Genomic DNA, 23374 nt, shown 5'->3' with positions numbered 1-23374 from the left:
ATTGTGCTACGACCTTCTCGGGTCACGGCAGGTGTAGCCCCTCGAGTCTGGTATGGCTATGGCTCGAGCCGAGTCCAGGTGTGCATTGGATGGTATGATGCGGAATGCATTTATATGCAAGGCTGCTCCCACAAGGATTGATCTCTTGTCCTACCGTCATTTCCGATCGCACTGTTCCCTGTCAATATGGTGAAGTTCAATATGTATGGCCGAGGCCTAGGGCTTCGGATGGCGATTCTGTTCACTTGTCAATTCGCATTCATTTTCTTCGGTGAGTTCTCAATCCTCAATAGTGCTGTTTATCGCTTCTATGCGCTTTGAACTGACTCTAGTCTCGAATTTAAGGCTATGATCAGGGTGTGTTCTCAGGTATCGTCGGCAATGAAGATTTCCTCAAAGTCATGGGTCATCCAAGCCCCGGCATTTTAGGAATTATAGTCTCAATTTACAATCTGGGGTGTTTCAGTGGCACAATTGTCGCCTTTCTGGCCAGTGACAAGTTAGGTCCCCGAAAGTCCATGTGGTTTGCTATGATATGGATCATTGTAAGTGCTATTATGATGGAAGCCAACCGATAATTTAACACATGGGATATAGGTCGGAGCAACACTACAGACCGCCTCATACTCCAGAGCCCAAATGCTTGTGGCACGATATGTCACCGGAATAGGCACCGGTATCGAAACTACGGTAGTACCCGTATACCAGTCGGAGTTGGTCGAAGCGCGAAAACGTGGGAAATACGTGTGCAGTGAAGCCCTGTTCGTCGGGGTTGGTATCGTCATTGCATACTGGTTTGACTACGGGATGAGCTATGTCGATGGCGCTGTGAGCTGGCGACTTCCTGTTGCGTGTCAAATGATTTTTGCCATCACGGTCATCTTTCTAGTCTTTGGGTAAGCTCGCCAGTACCGTACCGCATGGGATAGAGATACCTAACAAGACGAAGGCTCCCAGAAAGTCCTCGATGGTTGTATCGACAAGGCAGGCAAGATGAAGCATTACAGACTTTATGCGACGTTTACGACAGAACACCGGATGATCAGAAGGTTGTTGATGAATCAGAGGGCATTCTTGAAGCGATTGAACTGGAAACCCAGCATGGAGAATACCAATGGTCCCAGATCTTTAAGAAGGACGAAGTGCAAACCGGTAAACGAGTTTTACTGGCTTATGGCATTCAATTCATGAACCAGATGGGCGGGATCAACTTGGTTGTCGTAAGTGCTCTCTTTATTTTTCACAATTCAGAAAACTAACTATTATTATTAGTATTATGTCACTTCTGGTGAGTCAAGATATAGTATACATCTATCAACTTACTGACAAGAACAGTTCTCGAGTATAACGTGGGACTCGGCCGGAAGCTGAGTTTACTACTTGGTGGTGTCATCCAGGTTATGTTTGTCATAGGTAGGACAAGGTCAGCGTCTATATATTACGCTTTAGTGCTCATCAATCACCAGGCTCCTTGTATCCTACTTTCTTCTCGGATCGTTTTGGGCGTCGAAAGCCCATGATGTGGGGATCATTCGGTCTTTTCATCTGCATGATGATGATCTCAATCCTTCTCTCATTCCAAGGTATATAGTGCCTTTCCTACCAGAGCTATACATATCACGGCTCACACGAGTACAGGAACTCCTCAGCAGAAACCAACAGCCTCCGCCTGCGTGGCATTTTTCTTCCTGTTCATGCTCATCTTCGGAGCATCTGTCAACTGCATCCCATGGGTGTATGGGCCTGAGATCCTCCCTTTACACGTCCGTGCAAAAGGGTATGTACTTTACACTCACTCCCTTCTCCCAGCTATTATAAAATGGTCAAAGCTAAAGAGCACATACAACAGCCAAGCGATCGGCGTGAGTTCAAACTGGCTGTGGAATTTCTTTGTCGTTATGATTACACCAACCCTGATCGAGAATCTGGCCTGGAAGGGCTACCTCATCTTCATGTGTTTGAACCTGTCTTTTGTGCCTGTAAGTTATTCCCATACATTGCACTAAAAAAAGTGCGCTTTATCTCTCCTTTCGCGATGTGCTAACAATGGGCCCTAGATCATTTACTTCTTCTACCCCGAGACGGCGAACTTGACGCTCGAAGAAATCGATTACCTCTTCACGGATAGACGGCAAGGGTCTGTTCATCCTCGTGTGCCTACTCCGGATGAAGTCCATGAAGTTGGTGGGGAGAAGAGTGAGTGAGATTTGGCGTTTCACTTGGGATATATAGTTTTTCTATAATGATTTCAATGGTACTCAATAAATGGTGTCATGAGTACTATTCATACTTTCCCATTAAATAAAATAGATATTCTCTTTTTAGTGCCATTAGTATTATTCAAAAGCTATCAGTAGATGGCAGGCGAATTAACAAATGTAGTGAATACAAAACTGGCGCAGTCTCCTTCCGCCCGTTGATTTTGCTGAAATCTGCTACTTTAACTTCTACTCTTCAGTCCTTCAAGCTTCTCAAAATTTATATTCATATTTATTCAATTCTTGAATTTTAATCTTGTTTTTGAAAGAATAGCTCATTGAAAATCGTCAAGGTGAGGGAAGAAAAATGACAAACCACGTGACGTGTGTTTGGGCAGCTCACCGCTACAATAAAGCAACAGTGAGTGCCTAAAAACAAGACCTTTTTTCTCTTTTGTCAAGCAAATTTGAAAAGTCACAGTGAAATGAGGAAGAGAAAGAGAAAAACAAGATTGGTGAATATAAGACAGAAAAAAAAGAGAAGAAAGGAAAAAAATAAAGTCACAAACGTTCAAACTCCCTGGATTACGAAGAAAAGTCGACCTGGCCGAGTCGATTGCTGGAGGAAACGAGGTCAAAAGTGAGGTAAAGACAAGCTCGAATATGCTGCCGGATGGTTAGGCGTCGAAAGGATTAATAATAAAGGAAGAAAAAGAATAACGGTCGTTTTTTTGGTCGTCGTGGTGGAGGTCGAAGGGTTTACGAGTCGATTTCCATCCCCGTCCCCGTTCCTACGCCTCCATTCATTCCGACACCCCCGAAGTTGCTGGTGGGATATGCAGAGAGAGATTGAAGCAAGGGGACACCGGTTTCCATTGGGTTGGAGCCAAGAACAGAGCCGTTCTCGCAAGGACCATCGAGTGGCTTGTCGGCGGCCCTAAGAACCTGTGCACCTTCGAATGTGATGGGGGATGATCGAAGATTTTGGAGGCAGGCTTCCCAGGTTGAACCCACAAGCTGGCCCTGGATGAGATCATCACTGAACAGGTAAAAGGCGAGAGTATTTGAGGGTCCAGTGAATGTCATCGGAAGAGCAGCGACGAGGTAGGCATTCAGAGCTCGGTTCTTCATGAGGATTTGAGAGTCCCGGAGATGAGCTGAAAACTGGTTGTCGATATATTTCTTCCAGCCGCGCACTGCAGCAGCAATGTCGGTGTCATCGGTGCTAATTCGTTGCCAGCTGATACCGAGGAGGCGAGTCGCGTCATCGACGAGAGGTTCTTTGGGCGCAAATGGGCTCATCCCGTTTACGGAGTCGAAGCCACGGCGGTTGTCGTCATTGGTAGGATTTTGCAGTCGTTGGCTGATCGAAGACTTGGCAATATCATCGAGGCCTGGAGCGGAGGTGTCGAGGCGTTGGGATTTGCGGCCAGGGATATCAGACGAACCGGAAGCGAGCCCCCGAGATCGAGACGAGACAGGAGGAGCCGCGGCAGCGCTCTTCTCGGCAGTCTCTTCATACCACGTACCAGTCTGGCTCTCGGCGGAAACAGCCATGCCAGTACGCGGGTTTAGCAGCACCATGCCTTCTCCATAAATAGGCTCCTCCTTTGGTGCAGGAGCGGGAGCTGGCATGACAGGGGCAGGGGCGTTCATAGCCTCTTCGAAAGCAGCATCATCACGCGACCTCTTGCGCGACGGTTTCGCGACAAAATCATTGGGTGTGGAAGACAGCTTCCATGATGCATTGTTTACAGATTGAGCAGTGTGTGACTTGAGGCCATTGGCGAAGAGAGAGCTCGAGTCTGCAGCATAGCTCTGGAAGGCATTCGGTGATGACCCAAACTTCGACTGGGAGGGGAATTGAACGAAGGGGTGTTCCTGGGGAGAGAGGACTATCGACGGACCGTCGGAGAGTCGGTTTAGAAGCATCGGAGACATCGTGATGGGAATTCAGAGTATGATGACAGGATTAAGTGGCGAGAGATGATGAAAGAGGGAGGTAGGGAGGTAGGTAGGTAGGAGGAATCGATCTGTTCTGTCAGGTGAGCTAGAAACAACAAGTTATAGCAACCTGTGGATAGCACAAGATCCAAGCCCTAAGGACAGGATATGTTTTGATGAGAGACTAAGGGCGGCGACGGTGTGACGTGAGGGAGGAGGGCGTGGAAAAGAGAGTATGAAGGACGTCACGAGATGAAGATAGGTAGAGAAAAGTATTGCGATGAAGAGGAAAGGATGGATAGGATAGGATAGGGATGGATGGATGGGAAAAAGAAGAAGTGATGGGGAGGGAGAGGAGTAAAAGAAGAGCAGAAAAGAGGGAAGAGGGAAGAGGGATAACAAGAGGGTGACAAGAGGCGTGATAGAGCGAAACCACGGAATACGCGTGAGAGCAAGAGAAAGAAGGCTGACGGATGCGGATGCGGATGCGCTTCTTTGGGATTTGCGATGCGGAGAGCAGCAGCAGCGATTCCGTTACGGCGCATTACGCAGCCAAGCCCGGCCACAGCGCCAGGTTTCACGCACTTCGGCGCAATTCCCTGTATTGAATTACCATACCAGACCGTATTGAGGGTGTCCCCACAGCTTCCAGTTGCTCAGCAAGGCGACAGGCATTATTGGTCGGTTGAACCTACGCCGTCCATCCGCCATGTGGGGCAGGGAACAAAGGAAGATTTATGATTGGTGCAGACAATCGAGCCAGTCCGCGCGTCGAACGACGCCGCCACAACAGCCTGTGATTGGTTAGATGACTCTGAGACTTGAGATGAGATCTGATTGGACCGTAAGTGAGCTCCGCTTTGGCTGCTAGGTGACAAGAGGCAATGCCTTAGTAACCAAACACCTCCCAAGGGTCCAGGAAAACTCAGGCAAAGATGAGGGCAAAATAATGATCCAAGATAATATGATTAACTGACGTTGATTTCACCCAAAACAAGTCTATTTTGAAAATCTTATAGTAACAAAAAGAAAGGTAAGAAAAAAGAAAAAAAAAGTGGAAAAAAAAGGGGTAAGAAGAAAGGAAGAAAAGCAAATCCGACACCAAACTCGTGCTAGTCTAACATGTCACAGTATTCATAGGATAGTCAAATCACAGCAATACAATAATAAAGAGTCCCCGGATGCGTAGAGACGGAAAGAATGCTTCGGAGTTGAAATTGGTCATTATCTCAACCCATGTGGCCCATGGTTCAAAAAGACACTGGCTGCATTTCCTGCATGTGGCCGTGCCAGGTCGTAAAAAAAAAAAAGGATAGAAAAACAACTCGCTCTCCCACTGCCTCGAGTTCCCTCGGCATGAGGGTCATTATCTTTAAAATAACCATATATGGTCGGAAAAATCCCCATGGCCTGGCCAGGCAGATGAAAAATAGAAAGAAAAGAAATAAAGACATAAGGCGGACTTTTGAAATAAGAACCTCACTCGCTTCCCTCCACGGTTTGGTATAGGAAGCGTGCGTCCAATTGTCAATGAATCGCCCGTGAGTTCATTTGATAAGATTCTTCGGTAAGGCCGGACGCGTAGGCCCCTGTAGCCGTTCTAAGGAAATGAATGAATTTATGCGCTGCCGGCGGCGGCGGCACCACCGAGGTAGCCCTTGACACGGTCGACGGACTCAGGAGCATAGCCAGGAGCCATGGTGCCCATGAAAAGGAAGAAGATGAGGCAGCCAGCACCGATGATGACAAACTTGCGCTGGGCGGGGTGGGTGACACCGTATTCAGCCCAAGCGCGGTTGGCCTGGCCAGCGTAGTCCTTGATCTTGTCGGCACCGAGCTTGTAGTAGACGAGACCGATGAGGGAAATGGAGTAACCGAAGAATTGGGTGCCGGTAACGGGAGTCTGCCAGAGCATCATGGAGGCAGCGACCAGGAGAATATCCTTCAGGACACCGCAAAGGGTCATGACGAGCGAAGAAGTCTTGCCAATCTGTGTCGAGTTGTTAATACCCGTTAAACGTGCAAATTCCAATTGCATAACTTACCAGGAAAACAACAGAGACGTTAAGACCGAAAGCGACAACGGCGTTGAGGAGCAGGGTCCAGACACCAACGTTGTAGATGTGGCCCATGGTGAGGTTGGGAACCTCGAGGAAGAGGGCAGTAACACCGTTCATGACAGCGCAGACGGGAGCGAAGTAGTAAAGAGAGACAAGAGGATCCATCTTGTACTCAGCGGAGCTGAGCAAACGCTGCACCATAACCAGACGGGTGGCCTCGAAGATGATACCGGCAATCTGGAAGACGAAACCGATGAAGACGAACTTGATCTCACCGAAAGAGGCGATGATAACACCGACGACAATGACGCTGACGTTCAGGAGGACTCTCATGTTGACAGGAGCCATTCCCATACCCCAGGTCGCCATCAGGACAGCAACGGGAGTAGTGGCCTTTACGACTGTTAGCAAACCGAACCGACCATATATTCAGACTCCGCTGGGGGCCAACGAACCTTGAGCATCTGAATGAAAGCAACACTCAGGTACAGATATGTCACATTACCGCAGATCAGAGACAAACTGAAGAAAATACCGATGGGAACAATAGCACGAAGGTAGACACGACCGGACATCTTGACAGTCTTGCGACCATCCAGCAAGGTGGTGGTGCGGGCAAGGAGCTGGGTCATGAAAGTCGCGAATGCCAAATGCCATGTTGTAAGGATGATGGCTAGGAACAGTTAGAATTATGATATCTCGAGGGTAGGAATGGAAAAAAGCATACGGAAACCTATTGAAGCGACTGTTAGCAAAAGCGATTCCAGAATTTGCGCTCGACGAGCGGAACGGCCAGGTTGCACTTACGGAACTGAGCATAGTCGAGGATGTGCTTGTTGAACAGGATAACACTGGAACTCAAGGTGATCCAGGCACTGCGAAACACTTAGCCAAACGTACTCCCTCAGATTGATATCTCTTCAAGTTATCACTCACGTAACGTAGACGGCAGGGTGGAAAGTAGCCTTAGGGGGCTCCGGCTTGTCGGCGGCGGGGCTCACAGTAGGCAAGCTGGGCTCAGGGCGGGAGACCTCGCCAGAGGTTCTCGCCTTTTCACCTTCAGAGCTCATTGTGAAAGTGCGTTTTTGATCGGATAGAAACTGTTTGAATTCAAAAGGGCGCGGCCGTAGAAGGCTGCTCTGGCCGAATCGTGCGGAGGCCACGAGTGTAGGTTAAAGAGCGGAATTGGGGGGAAAAAAGCTAGAACAGCAGAATTAAAACGAATGAACGAATGTGGGAGAGTTGGGTGAAGAGGAAAAGCAGGAGAACTGTTGATCGGAGCAGATGAGAGAAGAAAAAAAGAAGGGATGGATGGAATGGAGACCACGTACTCCAGATAAAATTCTCGGGGGGGACAAGGATTTTGTTTTCCTTTGGAGGCGTTTGAACACGGGACGGATTATTTTAGGGGTGAATGGAAGTGGGAGACGAGAGGGTAACGGAGTAGAAAAAGGAAGAAGATGGGTCGGATCCGCAGCGACGTGAAAGATCGTGGCTCAGGACGTGTGATGGATGGGTTCGTCGTTGGATGGCTGGAGACAGACAGACTGATAGACAGGCGGAGGGTGCAAAAGGAAGACTAACAGCGCGAGGCAGGGCTCCCCGTACCGTACCTAAGGTTTAGGCATGCGGCTGTGGAGGGCTCTAGCCTGCAAGCAGCAAGACTGGGTGGGCTGGGCTAGTTTGGAGATACGGTTACCATACAGGGTAAGATTACGGCCAACCGTGGGCCAGTGTTCAGGAGAACCAGAAAACGGGGTTGAAACGGTGACGAATGGCTCTTACAGGCTGTTTCGAGTTGGGTGGCAGCCAGTCACAGCCCCCGAGGGGCCAGACTGGGTGGGGTGGAAGGCTGCCGATAGATCGATAGGTTGGTCCAGGGTAATTCTGGCTGTGTATTGAAGGGTACGTAAGTGTCCAGGCATACTCCTCGGATTTCTTTTTTTTTTCTTCCTTTTTTTTCCCCTACTTTAATTATACTTTTCTAATATCCATGAAATTCATCTTGCGTGGGGTGAGGCAAATGCTCATCACTCGTGGCGAAGTCCTGGTGTCAAATCGTCTGTTGAATATCAAAGATTGAATTTCTCCCCTTTTCCCCGTGGCGGTTTACCTATCGGATATCAAATTTGGATGTGACATGTCCCTGGTACCTACATTTGCACATACGTGGTAGCAGTACCTGAACCCCGCTGTACACCCGGATTGCTACTCTCAGAGATTTGCTTGATCACAACGTCCCATAATAATAATAGCATAATCTGATTCAGGGACTTTGCAACCGATGAGCGTTGATCCAAATTAACCACCTGCCCTCTCAGACGACCTGACACCAGCTGCATTACGCAAGCAGCCTGTTGGCCAAGCACTCACTTACCCGCGTTCAGCGGCCACTTGTCCATAGCGTTGCGGCGATGGTCCCTTGCCGGTGGAGAATGCGGCGATCTGGGACTGCTCGCAGCCTCTCATGCTGGACTCTGACGCCATCGGCCAGCTTCAATGGCTCTTTAAGAAATGGGTGAGTGGGGCAGCAGTCCCTGATTGGCCCCACCGGTGATCCTTTTTCTTTTCTTCTTTTTTTTTTTTTCCTTTTCTTTTCTTTTTGATTATTTTTATTTTATTTTTTGGCTTTACCCTGAGTTTTGACAGACGCATTGGCGGATTTACACGGACACAAACAGGGCACCAGGGCTAAAATCCGCAATACCAACCATCACATCCAGTCTAAGAATACTAATAACAATCTTAGTGCAGAAAAAGTAAGCAAGAGGCAAAGCTTGTCCTCGAAGACCCTGAGGAGTCGTCATCAAATCCCTTTTGGGTATATGTACCTCTCGACATCCATCTCATGCTAATATGATGCTATGATCTATTCCAGACAGGAACTGATAACAACTGGGAAGTGATCTCCCTTTGCCTTCTTGTCCCTTTCAAACCCAGGACAATCAGTGGACCCTCAGCTACTCAATTCTACACGACACCTCGCAACTTACCATACACGGCTCATTTGGCCCTTTGGGTCGATTTGGGGGGTCCGTCAGAGAGTCGAGGGTCGGTGAGTCGGGGCAGAGAGACCCAAATCCAGTCCTGAGAGACTGATTGATGATTGATCGGTGGCTATCGGAAAGGAGGGATGATCATTTGCGGATGTCAGTCAATCCTCTCTGGATTGGGAGATTAGATCCCAATGGGGAAATAGAACAACGTGCCTGGTTGCTTGTGGCGTTACCTGGACTGAGATCGAGAACAAAATCCAATCTACTGTTACCAGCAACCAAACTTCCGAAAATGGGTTATTATTATCTACCAGTCCAACAGTTCCTGTGATAAGTACACTATGGAGTACATTGTAAACCGTTAACAATATGATAGTGGCATTCTTCAATGAATCGGATCCTACCCAGGTGCCTGCCAAGGAAACCGTCATGCTTGCAGATGAGTCTCTGAAGATAATAAGTACCACCTCCCACTGTGCACTGTGGTCGATAGATACATTGTATCTCCGATAAGAAACAATGCAGCCAATTGCAAACAGCAATGGCGACACCAACGATTGACTTGAAGCCATAGAATATTCTTTTTATTTTTAATTTTTTAATTTTATTTCATTTTTAATTAAAACCGAAAAAATAAAAATTTAAATAAAATACCCCTGGAAAAATAAAAATAAAATAAAAAATTCTGGAAGATGGCGCACTGTACCACGCCTCTGATTGGGGCATAAATAAGATTAGACTCCATCCGCCATCCCCCGCCAGTCGTTCGACGCCGTGTGCCTGGCCTTTGTCGCTCGTTCGTTTCCAGACTTTTTACGCTTTTCCCCTTTCCAGGGCTCGACTGCAGCCGGGGCCTATAACAAGTACCAGCTCCTACGGTCTAAACTTGAAACAGACTCGCCCTCCCCCACTAGCTGCGGCCTCTTGTCACGTTTCGTCTCCTTCAGCTGATACACCTGTACTTTCCTCGACTTCCTTCTTCACCGTCTTCTTCCCCAATTTCTCCTTCTTCTCCTCTCCATCCTCAGCTTCTTTCCTTTAAATCCTGCAGCTCCTGCAGTCTCTCGTCTTCTATGCTTAGCCTCGCACGCAGGACTTTGAACCGTGTTCCCAGCTTTCAGGATATCCTACAAGGCAGGATGACCCACCCAGACATGTAAGAGAAAAAACACCGCTCTTCCCAAACTCAGGGGTTCTCTCGACCGCGACGGCGACAGTTACTGACAATTGTTCTCCTACTTCAGTTCCGTCGATGTTCTCGTCATCGGTGCAGGCCCAACTGGTTTGGGTGCTGCTAAGCGTTTGAACCAGATTGTGTGTTTCCCCTCGATCGCACCGACTTTTTTGTTGAGGGGTAATGGGCGGAGAGCTAACTGTCGCCGCAGGACGGTCCTACTTGGATGATTGTCGACAACAACGAGACTCCCGGTGGTCTTGCTTCCACTGATGTGACTCCTGAGGGTTTCGTACGTTTATTGTCCTGTAATAATTGAGCTGCTTGGGCAAAGCTGACTGTTTTTTGCAGCTCTACGATGTCGGTGGTCACGTCATCTTCTCCCACTACAAGTACTTCGATGACTGCATCGACGAGGCTCTCCCCAAGGAGGATGACTGGTACAGCCACCAGCGTATCTCCTACGTCCGCTGCAAGGGACAATGGGTCCCCTACCCTTTCCAGAACAACATCTCCATGTTGCCCAAGGAGGAGCAGGTCAAGTGCATTGACGGCATGATTGACGCTGCCCTCGAGGCTCGCGTCGCCAACACCAAGCCCCAGGACTTCGACCAGTGGATTGTCCGTAACATGGGTACCGGTATCGCCGACATTTTCATGAGACCTTACAACTACAAGGTCTGGGCTGTGCCTACCACCAAGGTTTGTTTTCCCGATCGCGCTTAGACTTCCCGTTCGACATACTGATGAGATTCGACTTGCAGATGCAATGTGCTTGGCTCGGTGAGCGTGTCGCCGCTCCCAACGTCAAGGCTGTCACCACCAATGCCATCCTGAACAAGACCGCTGGTAACTGGGGTCCTAACGCTACTTTCCGTTTCCCCGCCCGTGGTGGTACTGGTGGTATCTGGATTGCCGTTGCCGACACTATCCCCAAGGAGAAGACTCGCTTCGGTGACAAGGGCAAGGTTGTCAAGGTTAACGCCAACAACAAGACCGTCCAGCTGGGCGACGGTACCACCGTCGGCTACCAGAAGCTGATCTCCACCATGGCTGTGGACTACCTCGCTGAGCAGATCGGCGACCAGGAGCTCGTCAGCCTGAGCAAGGAGCTCTTCTACTCTTCCACCCACGTCATTGGTGTTGGTATCCGTGGCTCTCGTCCCGACTACATCGGTGACAAGTGCTGGGTAAGTTTTTCACACTCTATCAACTACTCGTTCAAAGCTAACAGGACTTTTAGTTGTACTTCCCCGAAGACGACTGCCCCTTCTACCGTGCCACCATCTTCTCCAACTACTCTCCCCACAACCAGCCTGAGGCCTCTAAGAAGCTCCCCACCCTTCAATTGGCCGACGGCTCCAAGCCCGCCAACACTGAGGCCCAGGAAGGTCCCTACTGGTCCATCATGTTGGAGGTCTCTGAGTCTTCCATGAAGCCCGTCAACCACGAGACACTCTTGGCCGAGTCCATCCAGGGTCTCGTTAACACTGAGATGCTGAAGCCCGGTGATGAGATCGTCTCCACCTACCACCGCCGCTTCGACCACGGTTACCCCACTCCCTCTTTGGAGCGTGAGGGTGCCCTCACCAAGATCCTGCCCAAGCTCCAGGAGAAGGGCATCTGGTCGCGTGGCCGCTTCGGTAGCTGGCGCTACGAGGTCGGTAACCAGGACCACTCCTTCATGCTGGGTGTGGAGGCTGCCGACAACATTGTCAACGGTGCTGTCGAGCTGACCCTCAACTACCCCGACTTCGTCAACGGCCGCCAGAACACCGAGAGACGGTTGGTCGACGGTGCTCAGGTCTTCGCCAAGAACAAGGAGTAAAGGTCTGGGACCAAGATAATTTTCGAACAGCGGTTGCCATAAACTAGGGATTTTTTTAATGTCGAATGGAATTTTGCACCCAAAGATACTACGGATAAACGGAGCATTGTTGAAGCGACGTCTGGGAGAAGTTCTTTGTCGGCGTTTCATCTTATTACAATATGAAATACAAATCATAATTCAAGATTATACTATACCTTTTCCATCTTTACATTGTATGCACAATTCATAACCGTGATTCTGATATCTGAGACAATGACATATGACCTCATCACAAACCCACCAGTCAACCCAGGCAGCGTGGTTAAGGCTGAGACAGCCGTCAACTAGCCATCCACCTGATAGACATACAAATCTACCTAGAATGGAATAATACCAGGGTCTCTTTGATCCTTCTACCATCACAATGGATACCCACAATACCGCCATACCCATACAACCCAAATACATTACACAGACTGCCGAAGACTCACATCATGGATAAGTGTTTAGCGCCCCTACAAGCTCCGATCCACACCGCACTTACCCAAAACAGCAAAACCACACCTCCCCACGCTATCCCCAACCAGGAAACCCTGCCTCCAGGTGGAGCCGCTGGCAAAAAGCAGGAAAGAAGAGGAAAAAAAATCAGCCCCAAATTGATTTCGAATCCACCGGGACGCGTCAACGAAATGGGGAATATGACATTATGCTACCTTTCTTGGGTTTTGTTTAGTTGGTTGGTACGGCGGACAATTTAATTGTTGGACTTGGATATGATGTGTTTTTTGATACAAAATTTCAGCCGGTGGCTGGGCTGCTTTCTCCAAGGTCGGGAGAGTCGGCTATCTGAACCCAGGATTGAAATTTGACGGTTGAAACTTGAAGGGAATGTCCAATTTTGAAAACATGCCTTCATGATCATCTTGATTCTTTTCCTGAATCGAATTGGGGTCAGTAAACCCATGGACGTACGTATCGTAATGGAACATCTGGAATCTTCATGGAAGTCTTTCAGCCACCCTGTCATCCATGCTGAAACTTTGGACTCAGGCCTTCTTCTTCCTCTTCCCCGTAGCCACGGTGCATACTGCGTACTGTACATAGCCTCGTAGTCATAGCCTCGTGGATTGGATCCCTAAGTGATCTACACGGCACTTGAAAGTGGCGGCGACTTGGTCTTCGTCAGTGGCAAGTTGCCAGTGACCACTCACATGGTATTCCTCGACCATCCAGATCTATCATCATGCGAGGCATCTGTACATACGTGTACACCATCCCATTTCCAAGAATAGCAAGCAACGACACATCCCAGGTTTCATCTTGGCAAACTGACACTCTTGTCCCCGCCGTTCGGCTATCCGATCATCATGAAACACAACCGTTACACATCATGTCTGTCCGCGATGCCATCAGCACCCCTCCAAAGCTTATCATCAACCTCCCAGTCCCCCCAAACCCCCAACTTCCGGGCTTTCACACCTCCTTGTGGTACCAATCGCCCATTGGCCGGCGTCGCAGCACTCTCAGGCCAAAGTCATCCGCCGTGTCGTCCTCGCCATCGAGGCCCGCAACCAGCCGGTTGAATTGGTCCTGAAAGGCAAACGACTCCTCCAGGACGCGACTGAACGTCGCTTGGTCCTTTGAACAAAGAAGCAGTATTAGTATATCGTTAATTAACAAGTAACACGCTATGTTCAAAGACGCGTGAGAGGAATACGTACCACGTTGCTTGGTGTGCCACGCTCTTGTGGAACACCGGCAGTGCCCTTGTCTTGGCCCTAGAAATATGTCAGTCATCAGTATTAATGACCAGCGTCATCTCAACTAGCACATACACGAACCTGCACGGCGTTTACGGGACTCCATGTATTCGAAATCCGATGCTCCCGATGCTCCCCCATAGCCCAAGCCGCCGGCGTGCGCTTGCCGATATCACTAGTTGAACTAGAAGCCTTGGACGCGTACAACTGATAATGGTTTTCGCTTCTCTTGCGCTGTCCTTCATGGGGCTGTTGGTTATCGAAGCCATGGGCCCACGTATCATTGTGGGTGCTCAGACTAGATCTAGAAGCCGAGTCGCTGGACCGCTTTAGTCTGAGAGACACTCCTCCGTCGTCAGAGTGCACTGGAGAGCTTCTGATACCTTCTCTACTTGAGCAGCTTTTCGAACCAGTTGGGGAAGCTTCCTTGGTTGGTCTATGAAGGGATTGAACCGAATCTTTATCGTTATCCTTATCGTCTACGTTCATTTCGCATGGGGTCTTGTTCTCGTGACGTATAGACGTAGGAAGGTTCCGGGGAGAGCAAGGCTCAGTCGTCTGACGAGGCGATTTTGGCAGGGTACTGATGCTTGCTGAAGATCCGATCATTGTGATTGATTGGGGAGATGTGTCCTTCTTTGGAAGATCAACCAAAAATGGGCTAATCAGACGAGTACCTTGAGGCGGCTTGGGGGTTGCAATCGCTGAAACCGCTGAGGGAATATCTATCTCCAGGTCTGCAGAAAGGTCCAAGTATCCTTTTGTCTCAGAATGACTGGTTCTGCGGTTTTCTGGTGTCAAATGTGTTAGCATTCTTGAAGAGAAAGCAGTGCTCTGTCTAAGGCATACCAGATTCCAATTCTGTTTCCAAGCTAAGCTTCTCGATAGGTCTGTTGCTGAATGATGTATGGCCACGATTAGGCATAGAATTCAACGAGATATTCAAAAGAGGTGTCTTGCAAGAATGGATGTCGGAGTGTTGGAGGGTTGGAGGAGGAATGGTCTGAATAAATAGAGGATGTCTCAGCAGAAAGGTGGGAGCTCTCCCAACACGTGCAGCCCGATCAACACGTTCAGACGCGGAGTTTCCCATCCAGTGGTCCCATTCTGCGGAAAGCTCCAGTGAATCATCATCGCCCAGTGAATGAAGCTCTGAGCGGGTCCTTTGTGTAGCAAAACTCCCTGGAGATTGCCGATGGCTTCTTTGTTCTGGCCAGTGACCTGCCAATGACAGATGAGTGATATTCAAAGAGGCAACGGAGTCATCTATTGAAGACGATCTAGCAGACTCCCATGATACTCTCTTGACCACGGATGACGATGAGCGACTGCTGTTGGAGACGGCTTCTTCCGCCTGTGGCGTGTAGACAGCGTGGTGTCTGTAACTCGATCCTGGTGATGGAGGCGACGCATCAATGTTTCCCTGTCTACGGTAGTACGACGCCTTTTGGGTGAACATAGGGTTCAATCCAGATTCTGACTCTGAATCTGATATACCAGGAGACGAATAGAATTGGGTGGACGAGGCATCAGAATCGATGAACGTTGTACCGGCCTCGCAGCTCTGTTCATCGAAATCGAGGCCCAACTGGTGGACATCTGCAGCCAATGCATGACGCAGGAGGATATTCTGGAGGTGAAAGTTCACATCTTCCTCTCCAATGGAGATTCTCGTGGGGTGTAGCCGAATCATGAGTATTTGGTGTTACTGGTGTTGTTGCTGATGCTGCAACACTTTCCACGAGGGATCAACACAGGGAAGATGTGATGGAATGAATTGATGTCTAGCATTCTGTTGATTATAGTGGAGATAGTTTCTGATGGATGAGAAAGGAAAGATCGTATAGCAGGAAAGAACAGCTGAGTATATATAGTTGGAGACAATTATAGGAACCACGATGGCAGTACGCCTGCAGCAGTAATGCAGCAATACCTGCAGTATCGACTGTCCCAGGTTAAATTAAGCTACTATATATATATTTATAAATATATATAAATCCTGCTGAGCATTCCAACCTTTATTTATTTATTGTCCAGTATGGTGGATGGTTACTATTATTACTCTTACCATTACAGGCGGCAGGACGATGACTCGAGACATCCCAGACCACCAACCCATCTGTATGATTATAAACAAATCAATAAAATAATAATCCAGTAGAAATATGAATATTCTGTTTGAATAATAGCGATATAAAAATAACCATTTCTCTCCGCTCCTCTCATTCTCTCTCTCTCTCTCCCATCAACCGCAATAATACCATACCAATAATACCCCCCTCCCCTTAACCCAACTAACGCGACTAGGCCGAATCCATCCATAATCAGCTTCACCTCCTCCATCTTCTTCTTCCTCCACCACCGCCAAATTATCCTCTTCCTCCTCCATCTCCATCTCATTATTCCCCTGGGGCTTCAGCCTCTCTCTCTCTTTTGATTCCCCCCTTCCCCCCATCTTTCTTTTTTGTTTTTTTTCTTCCCACTCGCTCCCCCTCGCCGTTGGCCCCTCCTTTCCTCCTTTCTCTCGCTCTCCAACATCTTCTCTTATCTGTTGCTGTTGGAGCCTCATCTCCCGTGTGGTTGATTGTTTCTTGTTCTGAAAATCTGGACTCGACTGAAGATCATCTGTCCTCCTCCTCTATACCCGCCCTCTTTTGTTATTTTGGCTGTACCATGCATCCGCTGCTTCTCCGACCGCCGCCATAATCCGTCGGCCCCCTCCCTCTTCGCCCTCCTTCTCCCTCTATCGCTGTATTGGAGGCTGTTTTCTTCTGCGCATATCCTTCAGGCATCACGGCGGTGCCTAGGTTTCTCCCCACCCGCACCCATAACACGACTAATCGCTTTCGTGTCCGATTCGGTTTCCTTGGACCGTCTTGATACATACACTCCCTATTCTTAACTGCCCGTCATGGATGGGGATCTGAGCCTTTCCCAGTCTCTGGGGGGCTTACGGATTGCAAATCCAGATGATTCGTCCCTGCATTCTTCAGAGGATGCCACGCCATCAGCACCGGGGACCGCTACTTCAGCAGACCCTGAACCGAAGCCCGAAACGACTTCATCCGAACAGCCGGGTCAACCTTCACCTACACATTCCCAATCCTCGACATCATCACGGAACGAGGAAACTCGAAATGCCCCTACCACTGCCTCTATCGAATCACACCCAAGATCGGTTGAGAATCGAAGTTCCGTGGTTTACTCCTATCCCGATCCACAGCCGCAACAACCCCAACCTCAACAACAGGCTCCCCAATATTCCCCGTACATGTCACAGCAACATTCGACCCCTCCGGGTTCATCTCGTCCTCTATCCGCCTTTTATGCCAACGGTTCCACAACCACACTGGCCGCCCGTGAAGGCTCTTACCGTATTCGAACAGACTCCGCAGCCTCCTCCGCGTCCGAAACCCAAGCGCGTGCAGAATCTCGAGGTGGTTCCGCAGCATATCAGGCTGGAGTCCCAGTGCGCGACAATAGTCATAGCGATCGATCTTACCGAACAGCACAACTTCCTCCGGGCAACGGGCCAATGGTGATGCGTCAGTCTTCCAGGGCCCATGCTCGCGGCGGAGGTCCATCCCAACTTTCCGGATCGCCTTACAACATGGAGAACGGCCCTGGTTCCAGTAGTGAAGAATGGCAGGAGCGTGGTGCAGCCGTGTCTGTTCGACAGGAAATCGATGCAAACGGGAAGCCGATCGCACGATATATCAAAAAAGGAGTCCGTGATTTCTCCTTTGGCCAAACTTTAGGCGAAGGCTCTTACAGTACCGTCGTGCTGGCGACCGATCGTCAGACGTTGAAGGAGTACGCGATTAAAATTCTGGACAAAAGGCACATCATCAAGGAAAAGAAAGTCAAATACGTTAATATCGAGAAGGACACGCTAAATCGACTGACAGAGCATCCCGGTATTGTCCGACTTTATTATACCTTTCAGGATGAACGATCGCTATATTTTGTTCTAGATCTTTGCAAAGGAGGCGAGCTGTTAGGCGTGTTAAAACGGATGACCACCTTCGACGAGGAGTGCACAAGGTTTTATGGTGCTCAGATTCTGGACACCATAGATTATATGCATAAACGCGGTGTTATCCATCGTGACCTAAAACCAGAAAATGTCCTACTCGACAGCCAGATGTACATAAAAATCACCGACTTCGGGACCGCAAAGATCCTCAAGGGCCAGAGACGACCGGATCAGAGCTCAAGCGGCATGCCACCTCTCGATTCCACGGAAATACCAGAGGAAGAGCGGGCCAGCTCTTTCGTTGGTACGGCAGAGTATGTCAGTCCGGAACTTCTGACGGACAAGAACGCTTGTAAGGCAAGTGACCTGTGGGCTTTTGGTTGCATCATTTACCAGCTCCTGGCGGGCCGTCCTCCATTCAAGGCAGGTAATGAGTACCAAACCTTCCAGAAGATTGTTGCCCTTGACTACGAATTCCCGGTCGGCTTCCCGGCTGTTGCTCGTGATCTCGTGGAGCGCTTACTTGTTCTTGACCCTGCTCGGCGTCTACAAATCGAGCATATCAAGAACCATGAATTCTTCGAAGGTATGGTCTGGGGTCCAGACTTGTGGAAACGCAAAGCTCCTCGACTGAAAGCCTATGTCCCACCACCACGTGAACCCATCAAACTCAACGGAGGGGGTGAAGGTGACAGCTTTCCCCCAAGCATCACGTCGGCACCTTCGAATAACAACAATTCCAATTCCCGGACCGTGCCCAGACTTGTAACAGAGCTTCCCCCTCCAAGCCAACTCGACATTGAATGGTCCCCGGTCCTAACCAAGGCAAATGAAAGGATTTTGAAGCTTGGCAATCTGGTGGTCCTGTCCTCCCCGGCCTCTCATAGCCCCGTTTCGAAGAATGGAAGTGGTGAATTCGAAGCTCCCAAGAAATTTTCGAGGTTCTTTGGAGGAAGCACAACTAAAAAACGGCAACGCTTGGTGATGGTCACTTCATCCGCACGGATCATAATGGCAGCGGCTGGAGGGGACGAGAAAAAATCGAAACTCGAAATCAGTCTTCTTGCCCCAGGAACGCAATATCGAACCACAACAGACTCCAAGGGTTTTTCGTCGTGGATCGTTGATACGGTACGTCCCATAAAAACCAGGACCAAGGGATTAGTTTTCTCACATTTATTTGAGCAGAGGGAAAAACATTTTGTTTTCGAGGACCCCAAACCGTCGTCTAACAACCTTGGAGCCACAGCCCTGTCCGCACAGGAATGGTTGGACAGCCTGGATCGTGCACGGGAAATGGCCCTGGCCCATCAAAGGAATGGATCGGGTTCTGCAGACGAGACATTCCATTCTGGTCTGTCCAGCCACGCTACCACACTTGACCGCAGTTCACAAATCCAAAATGAAAGTGCACCAACTGGACGAGCCACCTTAGTCAAGCACCAGACCACTGACTCCGACTCTGTTAAAGGAAGGAAGAGATTCAGTCGGCGCCATTCCAAGAACGGCCTGGCAGCAGTCTTCTAGGGCTTGTGCGCATCTGAGAGATGTCCTTGGCCTCTTCAAATCACGTGTCCCCCTTGTTCTTTCCAGAGTCCTTGGGGATTCGGCTGCGCAGGATCGCAAACCTTTCAGCTCTCACTCTGTTCACTCTGTAACTCGAATGATTTGTTTCCCCCTGCATCTGCTTGGGTTTCCGAACGGAATGCCTTGCATACAATCACATGAGCGTTACTTGACGCTTTCACAGCTTCTTGAGCAAATCTTGCTCATTTTGATATCCGCGAATTTCGATCATGAACCCTTAGCCGGTTATCATTGTTTCCTTTGTCTATTTGCATCTATAAGAATTTTTTTTTTTTTGTGGCGTGTCTTGATTCTCGTCTTTGCCTTGCATTTTGCAATGATGAGCGTGTTCTATTTTGAAGTTGTTGCATTTAGATTGGAAGGAGTATGCATTTATCCTTCATCTGGGCTTTATCCTTTTTTCTCTTCTCTTCTCTTCTTCCAACCATTTTCCTTTTCGTGTTATTTTCTCATACCTTTTCTTCTTCCCTGCTCCCAAGGTATATACCCTCCTTTTGATTGAAGGGATGTTGATTGGTTTTATTGATGCTTACAACCTGTGAGCTCTTTGATTTGGCCAGCCAATATGCGTCGATCAACTTTTGCTGCTTCAGTCCTTATTCATTCCTGTCCCTATATTGTCTGGTTTGTTACACTGAGCGGTTTTGGGAGTTGAGCTGGTTTTTTTTTTATTCTCTTTTCTCTTTTCGCCCAGATTCCCCTTTTCCTTTGTTCTTTTCCCTTCAGTCAACTTCACTCCCCCCCCCCCTTTCGATACACAATTATCTTCTTGTCAAATAGTTTCCCTCTAAAATGCTACATCATACCGTCCTTTATTGATTTTATTTTGTGTTTTCTTTCCCATTTTGTGGCCATTTGTCTTTTGTTGGATGCTTCGATTTTTACCCTCGGCCCGGGGATTTCCGTTCTTCTCTTTCCCCCTTTTTTGGATTTCTTTTCTTGAAAAAAATTTCCTTACAGTCTGTAGATTTTGAGCTGGCTTGCAACTACAGTAGCTTGATGGATAGATTCCAACAGCTTGAATGCAAAAATGCAGTCTTTTCCCTGGTTACACCTGAAAAAGATGTATGTCATTATTACATATTCATTATTCATAGAAGTATTTTAATAGATACAGGACATTATTATATAAATAGCCAGTCAACTCGAGAATCATCCAGCTCTTGGATCCAATCAAAATCATCATCATAATCATTGATACGCTCGTCGTTTGAAGAAGTGGGGGACGGGGACGGGGACTGAGCGTCTTGTCCCATGCTGTCTTTACGCCTCGTCTCTCGCCTGAGATCTTGTTTCCGCCACATCAAGCTTAGCACCCACGCTGCGTTTCGGACATTAACGCTAGCTACGGCATAGTAGAGTGTGCTGAGACGGTCTAGGATGAAGGCACGTTGAGACGCATTCCGGCACTCGGCGCCCGCGATGAAGGTAGGCCAGATGAGGCATTTGAAATGCGGATCGGCGACGGGGATGAGAGCGATCTGGCGGATGAGGATATCGGCCACGGATGCATGATCTGCGGGTAGACCGAAACGGGCTGAGGTGAGGACGAAGCTTGTTCGGGGCCGGGATAGTGCTCGACTGGCGTAGAGATACACAGAGGCCTTGTAGACGGTTGCTAGCGCGACTCGTACCGATGTATCTGGGAGGAAGAGATAGGTTTGCATGCTTTCGGCCCAGGAAACTGGATCAAAAGCTTGGATGTGCTGTAGAAGGGCATCGGGGGAGTGGAGAGGATGGGAGTTTTTGGGCAAAAAAGACGAGGAGAAGACCATTCTCGGCTGCGAGTCAGAGTCGGCATCGGAGTCTCCCCAGCACCACCCGGAATGAACGAAAAATATCACATCGAGTAGGTAAGCTGGACAGCCGACCCAGGATGTTTTTTCTAAGCGTTCTAGCACAGCTGGGCCCATGGAAGAGGTGTAGACGGGCTTTGAAAGAACCCCAGGCCGTGCAAGAGTAGAGCCCATAAGCTGGATGCTACACCCATCAACGTCAGTTTCAAGATAATGGCAGAGTACTAGTGCAAAACTCACATAAGACACCCATCAACAGCAAATGTATCCAGCCAGTCGATGATCCCTCGTGCTTGAGAGCGATCAGAGTCATTCTGCCGACTTTTGATCAACTTTTTTGCCCCTTCCAAGTGATATTTCCAAGCCCCATCGCCTGATTCGATGGCATCCATTAAAGAAAGAAGCATGATTGCTGCTAGAGTCCGATTATCATTTCGCATCACTGGATCCGAGATATCTTGGGAAACCTGATGGAGAGCGCGCTGCTTGAACCCGAGGAAATGCTCATACACTTTGGATATTGGACGCCGGCGCATGGAGTTTATTGCCAAATTCTCTACCTCTTGCGGGGATAGCTGTTTTCCATTTGGGGTCGCATCATTTGACCAAGGCATTGGTGAAAAGTCTTCATTTGCCATGAGTGAATAGTGTAAAGCCCCCGTGGCAGAGAGGGCGTGGGCGAGAACAGGAGAGTCGCCGACCAAGGCGAGGAGTTCACGGTATGGGTTTCCCATATTAGGGTATAGCACGAGATCATTTATTAAATACTGATTAACTGACGAGTGAGAGGGTTAGCATACCCTTTTTATGCCACGGGCAGAGGTGACGTGTATACTTACAGTGGAACATGTACATGCGCGAGAATTGACTGAGGTCTTTAAGCAGGGGATCAACCAAGCCCCATGGCGAGGGAATGTAATCTTCGGTGAAGACGAAGTCATTGACATTGTTGGACTGAGCTCTAGATACCGTTTGGACCATGGAGGTCTCGCAACCACCAGCATTTCCGGGCTTGTGAGGTCTCGTTGGACCGCAAGCATCAACCATGGGAAGCGGCAGCGGGCCGCTGCTTGAGGGGCCATTGTGATCCGAGTCCGTCTTCGCTTCATCAAAGCTGCGACCCATCATCTTGCCCCGGCTGGCCACACCTCCTTTCACCCAGACAAGAGGCTTCTGATACCCCAGGCATTCCTTCCCCGCATCTCGACATTTTCGACAGGTTGGGAGGCCGTTGTCGCAGATGATGCGGCGACGACGGCAGGTATAACACCCTTTTGTCATGACTCTAGCTCCAGAGTGAGCCTTTTATTAGGGGGATAAGTCAACTAGATCGTTATAAACCAAAGTGCGCGAGATATTGACACTCGCCATCCTCGAAGGTCAGGGAGAATTGTATGTCGGTGAGACGCAACAAAACCGCTCGCTCATCGCTAGGAATCAATTCGGAGATCACGATCAGGTATGGGACATTTCTTGGCAGCAGCCGGATGATCAGTTAGTAGCTCCTAGACAGTCACAACAGCCATCAAGACGGATTGGAGGTGATAGTTGTAGGGAAAGAAATCCAGCAAGACTGGCGGGGAAAGAAATTCGCTGAGTCAGAATATAGTATGGTTCGGTACAGTACAGTACGGTATCTGAAACACGTATGGTACGGTCTGAATAACCTCAAAACGGCCCATCCAAATAATATGGGAATATGATAACTCTGATATGAGACTCGGGATAATCCAGCGAAATATAGCAAATCGAGAAGAGCAGAATGGATTCTAGTTTGGTTTCATTTCCCAATCGGTGACCACCGGCGAATTGCAGCCAATTGCAGCGCTGCAGAGGGCTGTTCAGCTGAGGTCGCCAGACAATAGCATTCTGAGCTTCGCTTTGCTGCAGATTCTTGTCGTCGTCGCCCCCTTTCCATATTCTCTCACTTTTATTTTTGCTTCTTTCTTTTTTTTTCTCCTATAGAACTGCTCCCATATACATGATGAACTAGTCTGTGAGCTGATCTTCTGTTTATTTATCTGCAACTTCTCTCTCTCCAACCAGGCGAACTTGGCTGCGTTTCCGGTTGCG

At 48.9% G+C, this 23374-nt stretch overlaps 8 protein-coding genes across 8 annotated transcripts; 3 read left to right on the top strand and 5 right to left on the bottom strand.

Annotated features, from left to right (window-relative positions):
- Window positions 1–186: 186 nt before the first annotated feature.
- On the top strand, window positions 187–2204 carry ASPWEDRAFT_25241 (sugar transporter-like protein; the record flags this gene model as incomplete). Its single annotated transcript, XM_040832707.1, has 10 exons — window positions 187–271; window positions 346–545; window positions 598–896; window positions 950–1220; window positions 1273–1288; window positions 1336–1413; window positions 1467–1583; window positions 1639–1777; window positions 1850–1979; window positions 2058–2204. The coding sequence occupies 10 exons, from the start codon at window positions 187–189 to the stop codon at window positions 2202–2204; spliced, it is 1482 nt and encodes a 493-aa protein (XP_040693081.1).
- Window positions 2205–2957: 753 nt separating this feature from the next.
- ASPWEDRAFT_105294 (uncharacterized protein) lies at window positions 2958–4139 on the bottom strand (the record flags this gene model as incomplete). Its single annotated transcript, XM_040827712.1, has 1 exon — window positions 2958–4139. One exon carries the CDS (start codon window positions 4137–4139, stop codon window positions 2958–2960), a length of 1182 nt encoding a protein of 393 aa, XP_040693080.1.
- A 1621-nt stretch (window positions 4140–5760) lies between these two features.
- On the bottom strand, window positions 5761–7272 carry glfB (UDP-galactofuranose transporter; the record flags this gene model as incomplete). The annotated part of the gene is made up of 6 exons (XM_040830418.1): window positions 5761–6132; window positions 6188–6595; window positions 6658–6875; window positions 6930–6935; window positions 7010–7077; window positions 7139–7272. 6 exons carry the CDS (start codon window positions 7270–7272, stop codon window positions 5761–5763), a joined length of 1206 nt encoding a protein of 401 aa, XP_040693079.1.
- A 1668-nt stretch (window positions 7273–8940) lies between these two features.
- Window positions 8941–9663, bottom strand: ASPWEDRAFT_37183 (uncharacterized protein). Its single transcript, XM_040834623.1, has one exon. The coding sequence runs from the start codon at window positions 9627–9629 to the stop codon at window positions 9357–9359; it is 273 nt and encodes a 90-aa protein (XP_040693078.1). The 5' UTR covers window positions 9630–9663; the 3' UTR covers window positions 8941–9356.
- Window positions 9664–10271: 608 nt separating this feature from the next.
- Window positions 10272–12200, top strand: ASPWEDRAFT_105676 (protoporphyrinogen/coproporphyrinogen oxidase; the record flags this gene model as incomplete). The annotated part of the gene is made up of 6 exons (XM_040827750.1): window positions 10272–10354; window positions 10443–10512; window positions 10584–10664; window positions 10724–11074; window positions 11137–11562; window positions 11616–12200. The coding sequence occupies 6 exons, from the start codon at window positions 10272–10274 to the stop codon at window positions 12198–12200; spliced, it is 1596 nt and encodes a 531-aa protein (XP_040693077.1).
- Window positions 12201–13346: 1146 nt separating this feature from the next.
- Window positions 13347–15946, bottom strand: ASPWEDRAFT_180811 (uncharacterized protein). Its single transcript, XM_040831850.1, has 4 exons — window positions 14792–15946; window positions 14018–14733; window positions 13904–13960; window positions 13347–13820 (listed from the first exon to the last, which is right to left on the bottom strand). The coding sequence occupies exons 1-4, from the start codon at window positions 15633–15635 to the stop codon at window positions 13656–13658; spliced, it is 1782 nt and encodes a 593-aa protein (XP_040693076.1). The 5' UTR covers window positions 15636–15946; the 3' UTR covers window positions 13347–13655.
- Window positions 15947–16430: 484 nt separating this feature from the next.
- On the top strand, window positions 16431–19785 carry ASPWEDRAFT_128737 (uncharacterized protein). Its single transcript, XM_040829244.1, has 2 exons — window positions 16431–19049; window positions 19107–19785. Exons 1-2 carry the CDS (start codon window positions 16854–16856, stop codon window positions 19443–19445), a joined length of 2535 nt encoding a protein of 844 aa, XP_040693075.1. The 5' UTR covers window positions 16431–16853; the 3' UTR covers window positions 19446–19785.
- Window positions 19786–20457: 672 nt separating this feature from the next.
- ASPWEDRAFT_372411 (Zn(II)2Cys6 transcription factor) lies at window positions 20458–22862 on the bottom strand. Its single transcript, XM_040834638.1, has 3 exons — window positions 22141–22862; window positions 21542–22076; window positions 20458–21485 (listed from the first exon to the last, which is right to left on the bottom strand). Exons 1-3 carry the CDS (start codon window positions 22580–22582, stop codon window positions 20630–20632), a joined length of 1833 nt encoding a protein of 610 aa, XP_040693074.1. The 5' UTR covers window positions 22583–22862; the 3' UTR covers window positions 20458–20629.
- Between the last annotated feature and the right edge of the window lie 512 nt (window positions 22863–23374).

This window comes from Aspergillus wentii (genome assembly GCF_001890725.1).
Source record: "Aspergillus wentii DTO 134E9 unplaced genomic scaffold ASPWEscaffold_2, whole genome shotgun sequence".
NCBI classification, from domain to species: domain Eukaryota; kingdom Fungi; phylum Ascomycota; class Eurotiomycetes; order Eurotiales; family Aspergillaceae; genus Aspergillus; species Aspergillus wentii.
Note: the sequence above shows the minus strand (reverse complement) of the source record. Positions and strands in the feature narration are given on the sequence as shown.

What these genes read in the sequence shown, in the direction of transcription:
- ASPWEDRAFT_128737 (XM_040829244.1), top strand. Translation starts at nt 16,854, where the DNA reads ATGGATGGGGATCTGAGCCTTTCCCAGTCTCTGGGGGGCTTACGGATT. An exon ending in CGTCGTGGATCGTTGATACG is followed by an intron (nt 19,050 to 19,106) that starts GTACGTCCCATA and finishes TTATTTGAGCAG; the next exon opens with AGGGAAAAACATTTTGTTTT.
- ASPWEDRAFT_37183 (XM_040834623.1), bottom strand. Translation starts at nt 9,629, where the DNA reads ATGACGGTTTCCTTGGCAGGCACCTGGGTAGGATCCGATTCATTGAAG.
- ASPWEDRAFT_180811 (XM_040831850.1), bottom strand. Translation starts at nt 15,635, where the DNA reads ATGATTCGGCTACACCCCACGAGAATCTCCATTGGAGAGGAAGATGTG. An exon ending in GGAAACAGAATTGGAATCTG is followed by an intron (nt 14,734 to 14,791) that starts GTATGCCTTAGA and finishes ATTTGACACCAG; the next exon opens with AAAACCGCAGAACCAGTCAT. An exon ending in TAAACGCCGTGCAGGTTCGT is followed by an intron (nt 13,961 to 14,017) that starts GTATGTGCTAGT and finishes ACATATTTCTAG; the next exon opens with GGCCAAGACAAGGGCACTGC.
- ASPWEDRAFT_372411 (XM_040834638.1), bottom strand. Translation starts at nt 22,582, where the DNA reads ATGACAAAAGGGTGTTATACCTGCCGTCGTCGCCGCATCATCTGCGAC. An exon ending in GCGCATGTACATGTTCCACT is followed by an intron (nt 22,077 to 22,140) that starts GTAAGTATACAC and finishes CTCACTCGTCAG; the next exon opens with TTAATCAGTATTTAATAAAT. An exon ending in GCTGTTGATGGGTGTCTTAT is followed by an intron (nt 21,486 to 21,541) that starts GTGAGTTTTGCA and finishes TGATGGGTGTAG; the next exon opens with CATCCAGCTTATGGGCTCTA.